The sequence below is a fragment of the Dermacentor andersoni genome, chromosome 5, assembly GCF_023375885.2.
Source record: "Dermacentor andersoni chromosome 5, qqDerAnde1_hic_scaffold, whole genome shotgun sequence".
NCBI classification, from domain to species: domain Eukaryota; kingdom Metazoa; phylum Arthropoda; class Arachnida; order Ixodida; family Ixodidae; genus Dermacentor; species Dermacentor andersoni.
Window position 1 is genome coordinate 102,780,943 of NC_092818.1, and position 19,928 is coordinate 102,800,870.

The window sequence follows — 19,928 nt, forward strand, 5'->3', positions numbered from 1 at the left end:
CGCGAAATGAGCTTGTCCGAAAGTGCGACGTGACGAGAGGGCGACCACAGGAGCACGAGCGCACCAGGCGAAAACTGTACGTCACGGTGGCGGGCATTGTACTGACGCTGCTGAGTGGTTTGCGAGGCCGTCAGTCGAGCACGGGCAAGCTGGCGTGCATGGTCGGCGAGGGCGATGGCGTCACGCGCATACTCGCTTGTTGAAATTGCAGCAGGAGGAAGTGCCGTGTCAAGGGGCAAGGTCGGTTCGCGACCGTACAGTAGGTAAAATGGAGAAAATCCGGCGGTGTCGTGCCGGGAAGAATTGTACGCACATGTGACGTAAGGCCATGTCCATGTCCAGGCCATGTCCCAGCCGTGGTGGTCCTGGAAACGCACTTGGAGAGCATAGCGGTAAGAGTACGGTTTAACCGCTCTGTCAGGCCATTGGTTTGAGCATGGTATTAAGTAGTCAGCTTGTGTTTAGTGGTGCAGGATACGCACAATTACGGCGATAACTTTCGAGAGGTAGTTACGAACACGGTCAGTAAGCAGCTGTCGCGGGGCACCATGAAGTAAGATAATCTCCCGCAAGAGAAAGTCCGCGACGTCAGTTGCGCAACTGGTACGGCGAGCCCGCGTGATAGCATATCGGGTGGCGTAATCAGTTGCGACGGCTACCCATTTGTTCCCAGAGGATGACGTGGGAAAGGGACCGAGGAGGTCTAATCCCACGCGAAAGAACGGTTCCACAGGGGCGGTGATCGGCTGGAGATGACCGGCAGGTAGCACCTGAGGTGTTTTTCGACGCTGGCAGGGATCACAGGCAGCAACATAGCGTCGGACGTAGCGAGCGAGACCAGGCCAATAGAAGCGGCGGCGGACACGGTCGTACGTGCGGGTTACCTCAAGATATCCTGCAGTGGGTGCGTCATGCATCTTAAAGAGCACAGTCTGTCGTAGATGTTTTGGCACGACAAGAAGAAGATCAGATCCGTTGGGAAGGAAGTTCCTTCGGTACAGAATGCCGCCCTGGAGGACATATCGGCGATCGGATGCGTCGGTAGGTGTAGAGCGAAGACGCTCGATGAGTGCTCGCAGCGATAGGTCTCGGTACTGCTCATCGGCGATGTTAGCGAAGGCAGACACAGAGAAAACGGCCGTTGGCGGTACTACTATCGGCGTCGTCAGGCTCGTCTACCGGGTAGCGAGACAGGCAGTCAGCGTCCTTGTGTAGTCGGACAGATTTGTAGGTGACAGTATACGAATATTCTTGGAGGCGTAAGGCCCAGCGACCAAGTCTTTCTGCAGGATCTTTCAATGAGCATAACCAGCAAAGCGCGTGATGGTCTGTGACAACGGAAAAGGGTCGGCCATATAAGTATGGGCGGAACTTCGCAGCCGCCCAAACTAGGGCCAGGCACTCACGCTCAGTGAGAATAGTTGTGCTCAGAGGGTGAGAGGAGCCTGCTGGCGTAAGCGATAACACGGTCGTTGCCACGCTGGCGGTAGGCCAGTACTGCACCAATTACGTGACCGCTGGCATCAGTACGGACTTCGGTAGGTGCAGAAGGATCGAAATGGGCCAGAACGGGAGGCGTTGTGAGAAGGTCGATTAGATGCGAGAATGCAGAGGCCTCGTTATCGCCACACTGGAAAGGGGCGTCTTTTTTCAAAAACTCGGTTAGTGGTCGTGCTGTGGCCGCAAAATTTTTCACGAAACGGCGGAAGTACGAACAACGGCCGATGAAGCTGCGCACATCCTTGACACACTTCGGAACAGGGAAGTATATTACAAAAATTTCTATTGATTTGAACAAAATGAAGCCAGTAGGCTTTTCGTTCTCTCCTTTTAATTTATTAAATCACTCTGTTTCCACGTACTGGCCCAATCTTTTAAGGAAATCGCAACGCTCATAATATCGAATGAATTGCCCTGCCACGAAATTATGCAGATTGTTGGCCAACTTCGATGCTGAACACTCTGAAGCACATGCCTGCTGCTACGAGGTTTACTGCTTTTTCATTATATTTGAGAATACTCTTTTGTAGAATGCTCGAAGAGAATGCAGGTCCTCGCAACATAAATACAATCGTGCGCACCAAGTGGACGAATAATTACCTTATACACCTTCCTTCAAAGTAATGCTTTGTTGCTAGTTTATCGTACCTTTTCGATATTCTGTCGTTTGCTTGGATTCCTATTTGACAAGTGCGAATGACAGCTGGCACTTAACATGCTAGCAGAAGCGCATTTCCACGTTAAATCTTCATCGAATCAATAAATGAGAGAGAAATTACATTTCTCAGAGAGTCTTCACGGAACCATAAAAACGCACGTGCATTCGGTGTGTAGTGATTAAAGGAACAATAATCCGTCTTTGTACTCGTAAGTTATGCTTTCGTAGTCGTCTCTGCGTGCGATCGGTGTGAATAAGACGACTTTACTAACGGACAATATGAACACAGAACGTTCGTTAATAAATTTCGCGTGCAACACGTGGGGGCAGTTACTCCGTTGCAGAACTTCAATTACGTAGCAGAGTTTTATCACAAGTGAAACGACCGCTGAAGGTGCCCAGGTTCACTTTTCGTTCCTTCTTTCCGCGCAATGCAATTATTAAAACTATTTAACAGCTAGCGAGCTTCCGCCAGGCAATGCCGAGATTTCTAACATCACCTGGACCTGCTTAAATAACAGGATGCCTGCGTCGTTGCCTATCAACCACAAGACATAGTCTTCGAGCAGACCGGGCCTCCCTACTGAGTATTATAGACAGGTTTTCGCTATTCCAGCAAATAAATATGGTAAGATAACTTAATAGGTGCTGTAGCGTCCCTTAAAAAACAAAAGTTGGACGTTAGGTCAATTAACAGGAACACCAATTTCCTCGTAACTTCTACTTAACTGTTAGGCTGCTTACAGTGTTATTAACAAGCACGTTATGTGATTTAGTCACATGAACCATGTAGTTTTACAACGGGCTCTTGCGCAACTGGAGTATCATGTCAAGGTTTCACCTGAGGTATGTTTCGAGTTATCAGTTGATCTATCTATCTATCTATCTATCTATCTATCTATCTATCTATCTATCTATCTATCTATCTATCTATCTATCTATCTATCTATCTATCTATCTATCTATCTATCTATCTATCTATCTATCTATCTATCTATCTATCTATCTATCTGTCTATCTGTCTATCTATCTATCTATCTATCTATCTATCTATCTATCTATCTATCTATCTATCTATCTATCTATCTATCTATCTATCTATCTATCTATCTATCTATCTATCTATCTATCTATCTATCTATCTATCTAATCTTTCTGAGCAGATAATGTCATCAGAACTGCGAGCGGAAAACTAAGTGAAATGTGCATTCGCGTAATGTAACTGCACCGACCATCGAAGCGTCAGCGTTTGATAATCTTTCGACTCCTCCTGCGCAGACGGCTCTGTGCGTGCCAACGTAGCGGCATTTGTCGTCAGCACCTCCTCAAAAAGCTGGTGACAGCTTTTTACCTTACCCGCGCCACCTCATCGTCAGGTTGGGTCAAATAACCAGTGAAATAACGTGGTTTGGCTCAGAATTAGAAAATGAAACGGACCGGCGTGTCTGTGAACCTAAAAAGAAATTTCTATTTTCCAGGAGATAAATCATGTTACGATAACTCATGCCTTCTTTCTTTCTTTTCTTTTTTTTTTTGCAACGGTACCTGCATGCCGCAACGTCTGGTCGTACACACGCTGCACCCTACAAAGTTTTCCGATACTCGATGTCAAACCACCTTGCCGTTCACACGGCAAAATAGAGAGTGTGAAAGAGCTCCACGCTCGCTTAGGTACGATGTAGCCGAAGCTACGTGCTTCCTTCTTTGTTTATTTCAGAAGCAAAAGAAGAAAGCAATGGCAGGTTCGGGCACTCTAAGTGCTTCAAGCTGAACAGCCCATGCGAACTTGTCAATAGTTCCTTCAAAGTACCGCGCCCGCACAACCCTAAGCGAGCGAAAAGCACAATGAACAAGGGCGCCCATGACGTCCACGCAAGTGAAGCGGGGCGCCACACGTGGCGAGTATTTGCGCATAACAAGCTGGGACGCAGTCCTGGAAAGAAACGACGCGCTTCCTCGCCGCACCCGGGGGCATTTCGCCACTGGGGGCGCTTCTCTTTTAAACGCGCGGTAGCGGCGGGGGAATGGAAACAAGCGTAAAGTGCCTTTCTCCTCGAATCCGCCGGGGAAACAGCACAGAACCAGATTGAATTCGCTGCCAGTGGAGAACATTTGAAGGCAAGATCAAGCGATCGATTGTTTGCCAGGTTCCCCAAAGCGCACTCCACTGCAATCGCCGCAGCTGTCTCCGGCCTGTGTGAAATCGCTTCCGAAGTGTTTTGTTCTTTCGCCCGGTGTTCGGCGGCACATTTCAACTTTCGTTCCAGGCTGTTTGAGGAGCGTCAGTTTGACGGTGTTCGCCACAGCGCGGCCCCTAAGAAAGAAAAAAAGAAGGGGGGGGAGGGGGGGAGGCAAATAAATGCGAGTAATATTTGAGCTACGCATCCCTTACCCTGATGTGCCTATGTTGGCGCTGATTCTTACCCCGTTCAATACAGGCTGCAAGCAAGGTTTTCGAATATTATTTCTGCGATTGGGTGCTTCCTCCCCTGTTTACAAGTCGAGGCAGTGCAAGTGTGTGCCAACCTGACGTGCCATTTTTTTTTTTTTTTTGGAAGCACTAAAGGCCAGTGGAATATTTCCACGTGTCTTCTAACAGCTTTCGTTTGGGCGCTTGCCACATATTCCGGACGCTGTGCTTCTGTTTACGCGCGAGAATCCGCTCGATGCATCAAAGCACTTTCTAGAACCGCTGCTATAACCGACGAGCGAAACCTAAATGCACCGGGGCGCGTATAAACAAGGGTCGTCTGTAAGCCGCCATATTCGTTTCCACTGCTGCCATCGACTGCGTTCGTAAACTGCGGCGCCTACGACGCCGCGGTTTGTTTTTGGCGACGCAGGTGCGCATAAGTGATGGCTAGCTGCGAAATGCCTCGAGCCATTTATTTGTCTGCGAGCGACGACACGTTGCTGGGATGGTGCGAGAATGCTTATTCGACGAAGGTAATGGCGAAAGACGTCGCAGGAGAAATAACAGTGCGAGTTTGGTGATTTGCAAACAAGCCGCCCCCGTCTTGCTCCGAGAAGGTTTATGAATAGTGATGAATGTCGTGTTTTGTGGCGCGAGGGCCAAGTTCTTTGCTTTTTTTTTATGAATAGTGCGCGTAGCTTGTTTTTAATCGACCTTCTCGTTAAAGCGAACACTGCCGCTGCAGAAATATTTCTTTTGCACCAGCCGGTACAATGAATGCCGCTTGCACGAACTTCTTGTGTAAGTGACGCGACACTCGGTTACCCTTGCGCAACGCAGCTGTAGTTTCACTATAGTTGAAGTTTTTCTAGTTGTAGTTTTCTGTGGAGAAGTAGGCGATGCCAACGTGACCCTAAAGTCTGCATTCGAATGATGGAGGAACAGGCTCCTTTTTTTTATGTGAGTTGCCACGGCGTAAGTGCAGGTCAGATAAAACGGCAGAACTCAAGTCTATATTCCCGACCTGCCTCTCTTGATTAAGAAAGTAACGAGCATAAGTAAAACAGTAAAAGTCCTTCAATCACAGTAAAGAAAATACGTGATGTTCAGGAGGTTTTTTCGTAAGCCTGCACGGAAGCTGGATGACTTTCCTGAGATGCAGTGGGTATGGTAATGCAACTGCAAGTTTCGATGTAGCATCACTTCGCATCTGTGCAACATAAGATCGCGTATCCAGTTCTTAGTCAAATCTGCGTGGAGTCTATAGCTGCTGGCCGGATGTCATTAGTGTGGGAGTCGCTCAGAAAATGAACTTCAAGCAGCCTAGATTAAGATACGTTCAGCTGCCCGAAGTGTAGCTAATGTCTTGCGGCTGATGGTCACTCTGGTAACAACACATAAAGGCGCAAGCGCGTGCTCCTTTAAACAGTAGCAAAGCATTGTGCTGCAGAGGAGGTTATTCTAGGCTGTGCGACGGCTTCACCCGTCAATGCGATTGGTCATGTAGTATTTGTTTGTGTCTGCACATTATCGTTTCTCTCTTCTTCTTTTTTTTTCGGATTGTGAAGGAAACAGTTTATTTATTCGCATGAATCTCTGTCAGATTCCATTTGTTGCTGTCTATGTTCACAACGGCCTTTCTGTAAAGTAACGTCACTCTGGAACCTCAGAAAACTCGTGCTGGCCTCTGTCGAACAGTCATCATTTGCTGCTTTCTTGATAAACGTTGCGCAATATATCACGTCGGAAGCTTTGATGGTATTACAACTTTTGATTTCGAGAGCTTCTATTTATATCGGCACCTCTTTGTGCTCTGTTATTTACTTCGAAATATATGGAGGTTCTCATTTATCGGGGCTTTGATTCGCGTTTAATTTGGTGTCGCGACTAACTGCACTCATAGCCTTTGTTCTTTATTGCATTCCGAACGCTTGAGAACCAGATTATAAACTGTGTAACGTAGCATCTCGCTATCCCTAGTATCTGAACTACTAATACAACATCAAAACATGTTATCACGAGCAAAAGGAGTGAGTGTTTTTTGTTCACCAGTACGCAGGCATCATAGAATGACATACAGTACTCTACGTTTCCTTCGTCCCTGGAAGATATATTAGCTTCAGGCTGATGCTATCTCTCCTATGTTGAGCAAGTGTAGCACAGCGTCGCGTTGTGGCACATGGGTTTCATATGAAGCTATCTGTGTGTTGAACTAAGCCTTCATGCTTCGCGTGCGCCGTGATTGTCTGTGCTCAGAACCTATTTCGTAACTTCAAAAATGACAATATTCTTTCACAACGCTCGCCTCACTGGAGCAGTTGATTAACGGAACTGAATGAGGTGACAAAAGAGGCCCGTTGCCGACTTCAATACGGGGAAAAGCATCGAGCGAAACACAGGCACTCGGTGAAACGAATGATGGAAGCGTTCTGCGATAGGCTACAGGACGAAAGACGGCAAGAACACTGCGAAATCGGCACAAGCGCTCGATGACTGAAGTACAAAGCTAATAAAGAAAAACAAAAACTTCGAAGTCTGCGTGAGCTCGGTACGAACCATCAGAAACTATAGATAACCCGCGGAATCAGCGGAGGGATTCGCGTGAGCTTGCAAATGAAATATAACAAAGCGAGACGAAATCCGCAGAGAAGGAGAAAAGATGTCAAAGGCATACGATTTAGCAAAGAAAAAAGGAAAAGGCGGAACGGCGTTCGAAGACGGCCCGAACAAAACTGGCTGCGCTACGTTCTAAGCGCGTGGCAGGCCCGGAGAATTGAAACGCCCGGAATCAATGCTCTCCGAGGGAGGCGGCGTCGGCGCGGCCGTACTCTTTTGTGTGCGTGAGTGCGTGCGTGAGTCTGGCGCAGATGAGTCTGTCCGAGTACATACTCCCCTACCACCACGGCCAACCCTCTCTTCCCCTTTGCCCCACAAACCGTCTCGCTTTCCCAACTCTCCTATTTTGCGCCACCTTCGCTCCTTATACTAGGCAAAGTACGTATGCTCCTTTGTCAGAGACACTTCTTTGTTCCATTTTTTTCTTTTAACGTTTTTTTCTTCTCTCTCTCCCTCTCTTTCTCACGCTTCCCGTTTAGGAGACCGTTGCCCGGAGCACGAAGATGTATACGCTCGCTTATATGTATTTCGGCGGCGACCACTGATGCCAATGCCGATCTGGCGCGTGGGGGAGGGGGGGGGGGGGCGTGCGCGCGCAGGCGGGGGGGTGTTCACCGCCTTTGCTCCCTGGGCGGCGAGGCTTCGACTACAAAAGGGCGTGATTTATGTGAAATCCGCGCGCGCGCACGCGCGCTCTTTGCCGGCGGTCGCGTACGAGAGAAATGCGCTACTTTTTGCCCCTTCGCTCGTCTCGTCCCTCCATCTTTTCCTTGTTCTTCCCCTGCCGATTTCCTTGCTTCCTTTGCTGCTCGTGTAGTGCACGAAAGAGACGCGAGAGTGCCAGGACTGAAAGCTACAGAGGCGCAAATGTGTAGCACACTGCGAGCGGGAGCGGATTGAGGTTCAGCAACGCAAAAGATAAAAGCGCTACGTCATCTAAAGAAGCACCTCGAAAGTAAAAAAAGAAAATAAGTTACAAAAGAAGAGGAAGACGGATGAAGGAAAGTGGTGTGGTTACAAAATGACGATCGCAAACTAACGTAAGGCTAAGCAAAAGAAAAAAATTAATAGTGGTGCGAGCGCCAAGACTTTCTTTCCTTCCCTCGACCTCCCTTCGCCTCCGCCACACAGACACACGCAAACACAAAAGAAATCCCGTCAGATATGCATCAAAAGGGCGCCAAGTCTATGAATGCAGACGGGTAGTGCGGCAAAGAATTTAATGTTGCCTTCGAGCCAGCGAGCGAGAAATTCTCATCCGCTGCTCGCTTTTGATCTCGGCAGCCGCCTCACTTTAGTCGGGGATAAATGGGTTCTGCGCAAGAAGGCCCGGGTAGCAAGCAAGCCAAACAAAAATTCGCGGCCGGGAAAAAAGAAGTATACGAGAAATCATTGGTGACTGGAAACAGTATCATGTGAGCAAAAGTTGAGGAGAACGAATCAAAAGCCAAGGGAGTCAAGCTAGAGTGGTGGTGGGTGGGCGCCTATAGGAGACGACAGGCATGAATTCGCCTGGCACTGGTATAGTTTTGGGATAGATGGCAGCGGTGGGGGAGAGGGGGGGGGGGGGGGGCGAGACTGCGGAGGCGCGCGAGAGCGTGATGGCTCGGAGTCTGCGGCGAAGTGGCGTTCGCCCGCGAACGCCTTGAATAGGACAGCCGACTTCCATCCATCACTGTAGTAAACTGTTCGGATGTTGTATCGCAAATACTCGCGCCCGACCGACTTGGGCTCTTTTAACTTGCGAACTGCCATTGACTCCCTCGTGCGCAGCGTCGAAACGCGTTGGCCTCTTCTAAGTGTTCGCTGCAGAATGGGTGTAACGGGGAAGGGAGATTTAAAAAAAAAAGATAAAAGGAAAGGAAACATGACGCTATTGAAAAGTGTCCGCGGTGCTGAGGCATTCCTTGCGAGCACGCCTCTCGCGAGCATTTCACGCGCGTTAACCCCTTTCGGGGCTAACGACGTCGAAAAATATTTTACGCTGTCGTAGAGGGTGCAGAGAAGACGAAGCTTAGGCTGCTTTGTTTCCGTCCATACCCTGGTACCAATCCGTTCTCCTAACCGTGATGTCACAGTGTCGTCTATAGACTAGTTGCCAGCTCATGCGGACGCAACGGCACTGTTGGGGCGAATGTGTTAAGCATGTTCGAACGACGTTTCTTCTTTTTTTCCCCTCCTCACATAATATGTTTTCAGTGCTCTCTTGTTCCAGTTAAGTAAAAGTCGTTTCGGCGCCGCATACTTGGCTCAAAGCGGATAAATGAGGAGCTGTACAAGCGCACTATAATGGAAGACATGCAAGTTAACGCTAGATCATTTAACATGACATAGATTGCTTTGGCAAATGTGCAGTGGTTTACGAAAGGAACAGAGCAATTAATGAGGGACAAGTAACGTCCCGTGCACATCCTTTGATCAGTGAACAGAAATCATGATAAAGTAAGAATGGGCTAAAGCCCATTCGGAGGGCACGACATAAATCTAATCGCCAGTTCTCCGATATCTTTCAAATGAAAAGTTTGACACGGTTCGTTTGTCGCCGCTAGGAGGCTGATAAGAAAGCTTGGAATAAAACTGTGGCGCATCAAATAGCATCGGGAAGTGATTCATGTACGTTAGGATTTCATTGTTTCTTGTTCCTGTTTTGTTTTTTTCCTGTGGGTTAAAGGAAAGGACCATCAACACGTATCATAGGATGAATGAAAAAGCGCGAGTTACTGGTACTTTTGTCGGAAAAAGAATAGAATAATGGGGATTCGTGCAGGGCATGGATTGAGTAGAACGGGCAACGAAATTAAGAGTCGCAGATTGTATGCTAAGTAAAAATATATGCAATGAGCATTGACATAGAATTATATGGGGCGGTGGAAGCGGTCGTTGCTGGATAATAAATGCTTAGAATTGAGAAAAAGAAAAAGAAATAAAGGTATAGAAAACGCAGGGATATGGTGGCAGGAAGGTTAACCAGATGATTTCATCGGTTGGCCATCCTGCATTGGGAAGGAGTAGAGGGGTATGAAACACAATAGAAAAGAAAGAATAGAAGACTGAAAAATATAAGGCTATCTCTGTGGGCACTGTCACAGTCGGTCAAGTTGCCATATTAGTCACGCGCATTGTACATGTCAGATACAATGTCCTACACATACATCAGTGCTCAGCATTGCTGTGAAGGCCTTTATTTTTCGGCGATCGTCATTCGACCCATGATGTCGAATCTAGCCCGAAAGTTTGCCAGCTTGAATATCTGCAACCGATGCCGCTGGCATTCGACAGGAGCTTCCCACAAGTCACCGCTTGCGCGTTGCGATATAAGATATATAAGATCTGCTTATACTTTTACCATTGGGTGTATTCGACTCTAAGCCACTTCCATCTCACGCAGTATAAGTTTGCACTCCGTCGAGCTCTTCATTATGATATTGTGGGAAAATCCTGGGGCATTCAGCATAACACCTGCACAGCATATCTGTGAGCCTCGTATATCCATGGTAGGAGATTACTGCTCACTCGCCGTATTTCACGCAACGCCGCGCCTTCAGTTTAGTTTTCGTTCATTTTCCAAGCAAAAAGCAATACTTTCTGTACTACGTAATTTGGTCACTCCGACACATGAACTTACCACTCGAAGACAGTCAGTCGTTCTCTAGAAAAGAAAAAAAAGAAGAATAGTTCAGCAGCTCAAATAGCCTTCTCGCCGCTGTGACATTCTGTTTGTCTGTAATTGTATCCTTTAATAAGCAGTGCAGTTTTGGTCGCGATCGGCTGTCGTTCCAACGTCTGCTGTGCATCACGTCCATCACTTGCTCAGAAACGTAGCGTTTCGTCCACAGCAGCTCACACTTAACGCGAAGCACTCGCTCTCTGCTACGAGCTATCCTTGCTCCCGCAAAGTGTTTCAATGTTACTGACACAGCTGCTCGCATTTCGCGGATAGCGATCGTTTTGGGCTACTTTCCCCACGAGCTGCTAACAAGAGGGCGTCGCGAGGTGCCGTCGCTGTTCCGGGTCAACATCACTTGGCGGGCGACCGGGACGTGATCCGGGGTTTGCCTGCCCACGGGCGTACGTCCTTGCTATTTTCCTTTCCTTAAATGAAGTGGGCGCCCACTTTCCGAATATCAAAACACGCGGGGCTTACACGTTCACTCCCTTCTGTTTGTTTTGTTTGTTTGTCTCTCTTTTCGCGCGCCAGCTGCTATGTCTGCCTCCCCATCTCCACTGCCGATCCTGCCGCGGAAAAACATGAGCCTTCGGGAAAAAAAGAAACGAGCGTCGAGAGAAGCGCACGGGGTGCAGATGCCGATCCTTGTGTTTACAAGGCCCAAACCATCTCGCGTACTGTGAGCCCGTAACTGCGCTCGCCCAGGGGTGCAAAGGTTATAACGGTGTTCGAACGGGCAAATATTGTTTGACCGCTCCGTGCCAGCGTCTCTTGTTCGGTGTCGCGTTCTCGGAAGCATATAGCTCGGAGATAACACCGTCCTGTGAATTGCTCGTCATCTTTCTTCGTAGCCGCGGGCAACAATAAAGGCTCCGCGCGGAAGCTTGGGGAGCAACAAGACCCGTTTCGGACGCCGTCAGGGCAGCGTCTGTTTTCACAGCGGCGTCGAGGGTTGGAAGCCTGTAACGGGCTTGAAGGGAAAGCGGCCGCGTAGTCATTTCTTCCGAGCGTGTATGTGTCGCACATCTGTGGTCATAGTAGCAGTGAAGCGTAACTTGGGCTTTCTGGCTGCGTGCTTATACGCGCAGGTTCTTAAAGCTTGCTGTACGATGTCCTGCCCTTTTTGGCGCGCAGATGTACGGCCGTATAAGTCTTCAGCTCGCTGCTGTGTGAACGCTACGATGGGAAAATCGACATCCGGCCGGCGGCATTAGTTGTTTGCGTTGGAGATATCGCACAGAACAGGTGGACGCTAGTCAGTTTCGCTAACTCACCCGGTGTTTACACTGCGAGCATCCGCGTTCGAGAAATGAAATTTTCGAATCCATTTGATGTGACTACGCCATGCACATACAAAATTTCCTGAGCCGTAAACTAATAATAGAGCTAATATGATTGCCAGTATAGTAAAGATATAGAACCAAGTATAATACTACATCATCACACAAAGGTTTCCTCTCTCTCGCTCTCTCTCTCTCTCTCTCTCTCTGTGTGTGTGTGTGTGTGTGTGTGTGTGTGTGTGTGTGTGTGTGTGTGTGTGTGTGTGTGTGTGTGTGTGTGTGTGTGTGTGTGTGTGCGTGCGTGCGTGCGTGCGTGCGTGCGTGCGTGTGCGTGTGTGCGTATGTGCGTGTGCGTGTGTGTGTGTGTGTGTGTGTGTGTGTGTGTGTGTGTGTGTGTGTGTGTGTGTGTGTGTGTGTGTGTGTGTGTGTGTGTGTGTGTTGTGCAAATTGGGCAAGGTTCACCTAGGAAACGAAACGAAAGCTTTTTTAACAAAAATCAACATAGCCAATACTCGCATGCACCCTCGCAGAGAAGCACCTTTTACTACACTACTGGAAGTTATCGCGAGGAAAATCAAGGGCTGTACATGCTCTCTCAGTAACCAATGCCACTGCCCAGATTCCTGCTCCAGAAAAAATCCTTATCAACTAAAGCAGCAGGAGCAGTCAAATGTCTTGCGGCTCTGCTGGGAGCTTATTATACACCAGCTGGTCCTTCTACCTACAAGTTTTATTAGCCAAAGCTATCCTCTGCATTCAGCCTTCTTGGCACACGCTAATGTTTCATAACGTGGTGTTGGCTGCTCCGACGGCTCCGATAGACGTAGTGTTGCCTAAGACGTTGAACCCATGGAACAATCAATCAACATGACTTTCGCAGTACAGTAGATTCGTTCTTGCTAATAATTCGACCAACCTTTTCACCGAACCCACATACACGGGATTAACTGCTGGCGCTGCCACCATACACCTTGATTATAAATGGTGTCTGCCGACGTTCATTCCTTCTGTTGAAGTATATCATGGCTCCCACATCGACTGCGCGAACCGCTATGATATGCATTCTGTACGCTATAAAATGTGTGTGCACGTTAAAGCTATCGTTTGCATGCACTTCCATGGTCTGGCTGGAAACCAGCTTTCTAATTAGCCGTATTTGAAGCTTGGGTGGGTGCGTCAACAAAACGGCCGCTTGGTTAATTTCTCCATTTAAATTAAGAACGTACAGGTTTCTCCGCTTTGTTTTACAAGTGTTTACGAATAATCAACCGTAGAGATAGCGATAATCAATGCAAACGCATGCACGTCCGTTAAAACGCTTAGGTCTTTAGCTGAGCAGTGCAGCAAGAATTGTCCGGCTGAACTTGAGACGACCTTTGTTACAATAGGCCTGTGCGCCCTTCGGTATTGTATCGTCGTAACAAATCCATTCCTTGATGTGCGAGATACTCCACGGTAAAATTTTAAAATTGTTTATATTTATTCACTGACCGCTGTCCCCCTTTATTTTAACATATATAGCTTTGTCAGAACCTTCGTTAGGATGAACAATATTCGCAATTACATTACCGATTATGCTATTGTTGAAATTTAGAATCAATGGCCTTACTCAGCCGCGCGCACAGTCATCTCGGAGTGCCTTACAAGTACTGGACGCCCTGCATCCAGTGCTTGCGTGCAGTCGGCATCATAGACGGACCGATGTCATCACATCCGAAACAAAAATTGTTAATCTGGGATGTGCCTGTGAATGCTAGAGGCATTATTTCTTGTATTTCATGCTTAAATCTGTATGTTTCCCCAATTCCGGCTCCAGCCTAACCTATTAAGTTCAATTACACTATATGACTACTAATTCACAAACTCTTCAACATGCGGTGAGCACAGCGGGGTCTTTATATCTACACAGACCACTTTTACGTTCTGTCAACTCTACGACGTGCGACGACCACAGCAAAATGTCCATTTATATCAGCATAGACTTCTCCTTCAACGTGTGGGGACTACACCTAAGTGGTTACTTATATCTGCACGAACTTCACATCTGTTCTTCATGCGGTGCAGCCCCGTGCCCAGAACCAGTATCTCAAGCTCAGAAAGTAAGCCGTTAGTTCCTCTGCGGTACTCTGCTCGACCTGCAGTGCACCTCACCGTACCATGAATCAGAAAAAAAATCTGAGCTGTCATCGCCTGCTCTTAAACAACTATTTTGCATGAGAGGTACGCCGACCACGTGCATATCTAAACTTATGGATCAGCTACTTTCCAGTGTTCCTCTAGAGCCGTCTTTTTTCCCAGCGAGAGCCACCACCATCAGTTTCAAGACGTGTCACCCAACGACATCGAAGGCCGCAGAACTTGCAGCTCTTCGCGCTGCGCTTCGCCTCGTCAGCCAAGAACAACCTCGAAGATGGTCAATATTTGTGACTCGAAAGCAGCACTGCAGTCTTTGCTATCAGACCTGCTGCGCAAACCATACGAACAAGTTGTATTCGAGATTTTAGGAGTAATTCATACTTTGGCTGAGAAAGATCCCCACGTGACATTTCAGTGGCTTCCAAGTCACTGCGGCATCATAGATAAGAAACATGCCGATAGCCCTGCTCGGTCGGCTCCTCAAGGTGGAAAAGAGGAATCGATACCATTATCAAATACAGATGTCACTAGGAAGTTTCGAATGCTCACAGGAGATATCACCTTCTCCGTGTGGAACACCCGAAGTTTTCAAGGCAACCGGCTGCGCCACTTGGACTTATCTCAACCTTCGCATCCCAGCTGGACTCTGCCGACGCGAGGCTACCCTGCTTTGACGAATGTGGCTAGGAATGGCCTTTACGAAGTGTTTTGCTGTCCGAATCGGTTGGGCCGACGACGCTTTGTTTGATGACTGTGGTCGCGAGCAGACTCTTCAACACCTCCTCTGTGGCTCTCCTCGCAATAATTTACAGAGGCGATCGCTCGTGATCGCGATGTCACGCCTTGACCAAAGGCCTTTAGCAGTGTAAATCATTTTAGAATGCCTACATCACAGGGCATCGCAGTGGAGGGCGACGAGGGTACTGTTCCAGTTTTAAGGAGAACAGACTTGGACAAGTGGCTGTAGCCTGAACTGAAGTTTACAGCGCTACGAGGGCTACTGTGAAGTGCAGTGATAGTGACCGACTGTGATTGTGTATCTGTGCTCCGTTTATTTATTTCCCTCTGCTTTCCTACCATTTTGTCGTCCCCTCCCTTCTTTTCCCATCGTTGGGCAGCAAACCGGATCTTACCCTCTGATTAACCTCCCTGCCTGTTTCCCTTTCTTCTGTCTCTCAAGCTCGGAAACGAACCTCTGCAGACTCTAGTAGCCAACCATGGTGTCGATGCGCATCTCCGGATGAAGCAGCACTTTTAGCATTCTCTCGATCTATTTCCTTATTTTTATCCATTAGCCCCCTTTCCCGGGGTAGGGTAGCAAACCGGACGTGCGTCTGGTTGACCTCCCTGTTTTTTCTTTCTTCTATTCTCTCACGCTTGACTAAATGATTGAAAAAATCTCGGGGGCATGCTGATGTCATAGTTGATGAATACCATGCACAAATAAGAGTGACTGTTTCTTTTAACCACGATGCTTCAAACGTACAATATGCCCCGAGCTTTCTGCGTCTGTCATGTGCATGCATCACGGTGGGCGCGTTCATAGAATAACTTGCAAGATGAATGTTTGCATGCAATGGTGTCGTGATGAGTATTCGGTGTGTCTTGATTGCAACTTTTCCGGCTTTTTCTTGTTTAGGCTGTCATGTTGTCGCCTGTTCTGCTAGTGCTTGTTAAAAAGATGTTTAGTCTAGAAATGTTTTCGTGCGTATCATTACCTTGGTGCAGGTGGCGATTATTCTGTGAAATTTCTCATGTCGCAAGTGATTTTGTTGATTGCGCACATGATCGCAGTTTAAGAACAAGTATAACTTAAGTCAACTTTGTGACAATAAACTCAGCATGCATGAGCGTGTAGGTAACATAAAAGAAAAATTTATGTACAAAGAATTGCCTTCAATGTCAGTTAAATCATTTTCTCGCCATTAAATCATGTTGCTTTACAGTCAAGTTCTGGCTTTTGTACCCAAATAAAAGATACAATGAGGCCGCTGTTCTGTTATAGAAACATTGCTCAAAAAGTAATTACTTGAATGCGAGCCTATCTTGTCTTATAGCATTCATTTGTAAAAATAGTGTGATCACGAAGTGCAACCATAGCAATGGTCAAATAACCTACTTTGCGCTTTGCCTTTCGTATGGTACCGTGCAGTATAGTGCTTTTTTTTTTTAATGTAAGATAATGCGATTTCCCATTATATTCGTGCACAGGTAGGACTAAAGGATTGTCAAAATTTCAGATAATACGCGAATAACATAATTACTTGCCTACTGACCGATATGCTGGCCTTGATTAGAGGGCTCGAGAGCATGCATTCGAATGTGTTGCTAGTGCCAAGATCTGCGCATCACATGAAATCAATTCTGTAGAAAAGCAAGGCAAACGCTCTCAGCCAGTGGCACAAGTGCAAGCGGCCAAGTATCAGTCCAGTGTTTCACGCACTGTGTAACACGTGTTTTCTGTCTCCTCATCAATCTCATGCTGCCGCTGCTATGGGAGAACAGAATACGAAATTCCGGCTGGCATTCCTCCCTCTTTTGCGAGAAAAAAAATATGAGCAAAAGGAAAAAAAATACCGTTATACAAGCCCTCGCTCTCCTGTAGTATTGCAGCTTCATCCTTTCCCAGTAGCACTCTTGCCCGGTTCCAACTGATCCGTCCTGCCTTTTTTAAGCGCAAATAGAAAATAATGAAACAGCCTCAACCAGGGCTATTCGGTGATATCTCTTTCACCGGCGGTTCTCGCCTTCTGTCTATCTCCCCCATCCCGCTGCAGACGGGCCGGCTCTTGTACGCGTTAACATCTATATAAGAAGTATCAGCAGAATTGATGACGTCACCATGGTAAGTGTGACATCACGCAAAAGACAAAGGCAGGGCCGCAAAGAGCGAGAGGTTTTCCGCTAGTCGGTCTGTTGGCGAGCTGGACACAACGCTAGGTAGGGCTTCCTCCTTGCGATCTCCTCTCTTTTTTTCCTCTCTCTCTCTCCTCTCACTCTTTTTTCTTCCTTTCTCTGTCGAGCGCACCCGCCATTTTCCTCCTCTTTGGCCCGTCTTCTTATTATTCTTCTTCTCGGATCGCCCAATCCCGACCCCTTCCTTGTAGATGGCCCGTGTGTTGTCAGGGTCAACATCTATCTTCGCAGTATTAGCAAGATTGACGATTTGAGCATGGTAAGTACACGCGTGTACTGCGTAGCGTAAACGTATATGCGCGTGCGCGAGCTTTGCTAGAAGGTTTGGGGCGGAGGCGTTTGGCGAACTGCACCGAAGAGACCGATAGAGCAGGGGCCGCGGCAACACGGCGCCGCGCGCTTTACTCCTCGCTTTCTGAACACACATTTTAAAGTTTCTTCTGTGGAAATGGCATTTGTTTTTATTCTGAGAAAATGCTCTACGGCGTACTTTTAAGTTTTTTTGTGTGTGAATTATCATAACATGTGGATATGACCGGTAGAACACTCGCTTTATAAAATCAGGGGTGAAATCAATTCAAGTCTCTTTGGCTGACACCATATGCGAGAGTAATCATTAGACCTTTCTTCTCACCACGGCTTTTCAAGCCTCCTCACTGCTAACATGGTACTCGAGAGGATGTCGTTTCCAGTCTTACCGTGTGCATAATTTTTTTTCTTTATGCAACCATCGGTGTAGTTCGCACAAGTCGACACCTTATACCTTCTAGCGATTCGTGTTGGCTGCTGTAATGTGACCAAGAAAACATATTGTCCTCGTGGCGGTCTTTATCGTCAACTGTTTTAGCAGACCCTGAATCTAGCTTTCGTTATTTGATAGCAACACCTACTTATCATTACTTCGGCGAAATCAAACAGGCCCACATGCACCGCTCTGCAATGATGTTCGTGCGTGAGCTGTCTTGTTTGGTGTCAGTTGTGTGAGTGCTGTCGATGTGCTGGTGTGAAGCTTGGATGGCCGAGCGCTTGGTGTCTTCGTGAACGCTAGTTATCCTGTGCAGTCATTAGGCAGGCTCGTTTGACAGCAACTGATTCGCTGTAATTATCTACAGATACCGCGGAAAGATAGTTAGCCCTGCTTTTGAGCACAAGTTGAGTTATTGAACTCGCAGAATTCCATAGCGCTTTCTAAAACAATAAATACTCAACAACGTCTACTTTTAATTTTACGCTCTTTTTTTTTTGCCTGTGATGTCAACACGACCTAACCCAGGACCGATGTTATGCTATTGTAACTTTATAAACTTCAGGAACTGCCGCATAGTTTGGCTTGATACGTTGGCGCTTGTAAAGATAAATATCCACACAGACAAGTAGGAGTAGGAACAACTAGTTATTTCAGTAGACCAAATTGTGCGAAATATCGCAGGCTATGACCGTGAGCGATTCCTGTTCTCGGATTGTCCTCCATTCGCGTTTTTCCGGTACTTCCACTCCTTAGATCGAGATATCTTCAAAAGGTAGCAAAGCCTTTGCATGACCCTGCGGAAGAGCAATCATGAGCTTAGCCTACGTTTTCGCAAGCATCGCATTGTTTCAGTGCACGTCACCTAACCCCGGTCATTGTTCGTGTGCCTGTTTGCTTCCGCCCTATCTGGATGTCCCTGTGTCTCCTCGTCATATCTGTTCTGGTATCTGGTCCACTCCTTCCTTCGTCTTTCAAAATTTGTGTCTCGTGTAACGATTCAAACATTGTCAACCTTCCACAAACCATCAAATCAAATCACATATAGTCCCACGTGCCGTGTTGTGCGTGTTGCTCGTCCCGTGTCCGATACCTCATCCTCCTCGAGCGCTGTTTACTTGTGACCGGTGAACATCCATCCACCTGAAAAACAAATTCTGCATGCCAGCCCGAGTTGCGCACGAGCAAGTGCGAGCTTCTTGGGACTTCGGTGTGCGTTTACTTCAACTTGCTCCTGCGCCCACCCTAATACACGTGGGAAGGCCTTTGTTGCAGCACGGTGTACGAGTACGAACCTTGTTCAAACAGCTTGCAACTCACGTTGTCGTGTCCGGAGATCCAAACAACGATGCATGCTGCAGAGCATTCACTTATTTGTGTCGTACACACCATACAAGCGCACCCGTGCCGGTTCTCAGCAAGGGCTTAGCCCAGCGTTCTTTTATCCACCGCCCTCGTTTTGAGAATTATCAGGGTTTTTGCTGCGTATATTTAGCGTACAGTCTTTAATTATCCATGAATAGCATGGACCATTCTGTAGGTGAAGCATGAGATCGAAAGAAAATGTATTTAGACTGCAGTTCTGAATCATGTCAGCTTAACTAAAATGTCAACTTAAGAGAGCGGAATTCCGAGAAGAAATTTGTATAAATTTACATACAGTTCTATTCTTGACCACCCATCCCGATAAAGGTAAGTTGCGCGGCCCCTGACAACCACTAGCGTCTGAAACTCTCTTCAGATCTATCATGTCATACTTTATAATTACGCATTACGTCAAGTTAGAAACTACGGTAGGATCTGCAGGTCTGTTTCCCAGTTTTATAAAGGCCCGCAAAAGAACATTGTTTCATTTGTCTGTTAACCTCATTCCAACCAAAAAAAAAAGCCATCTGAAATATTCTCGATCTGAGGAGAGTACCCCAACCCTAGCGCAGTTAATAATGGTCCGTTCACCCAGCATGACCGTTCCCTCTCTACTAACCTTTAATAGTGAC

General features: G+C 47.3%; 1 protein-coding gene across 5 annotated transcripts in view; it reads left to right on the forward strand.

The window, feature by feature from the left end:
* The window catches only part of GluClalpha (glycine receptor alpha 1), a 398,335-nt gene that overhangs the window by 351,680 nt on the left and 26,727 nt on the right, over positions 1 to 19,928 (forward strand). For all 5 annotated transcript variants that reach the window (XM_050178334.3, XM_055070894.2, XM_050178330.3 and 2 more), the window contains one exon: positions 17,048 to 17,115. In XM_050178334.3, the coding sequence (XP_050034291.1) occupies positions 17,048 to 17,115 (68 nt within the window). The remainder of the gene's footprint in view (positions 1 to 17,047; positions 17,116 to 19,928) is intronic.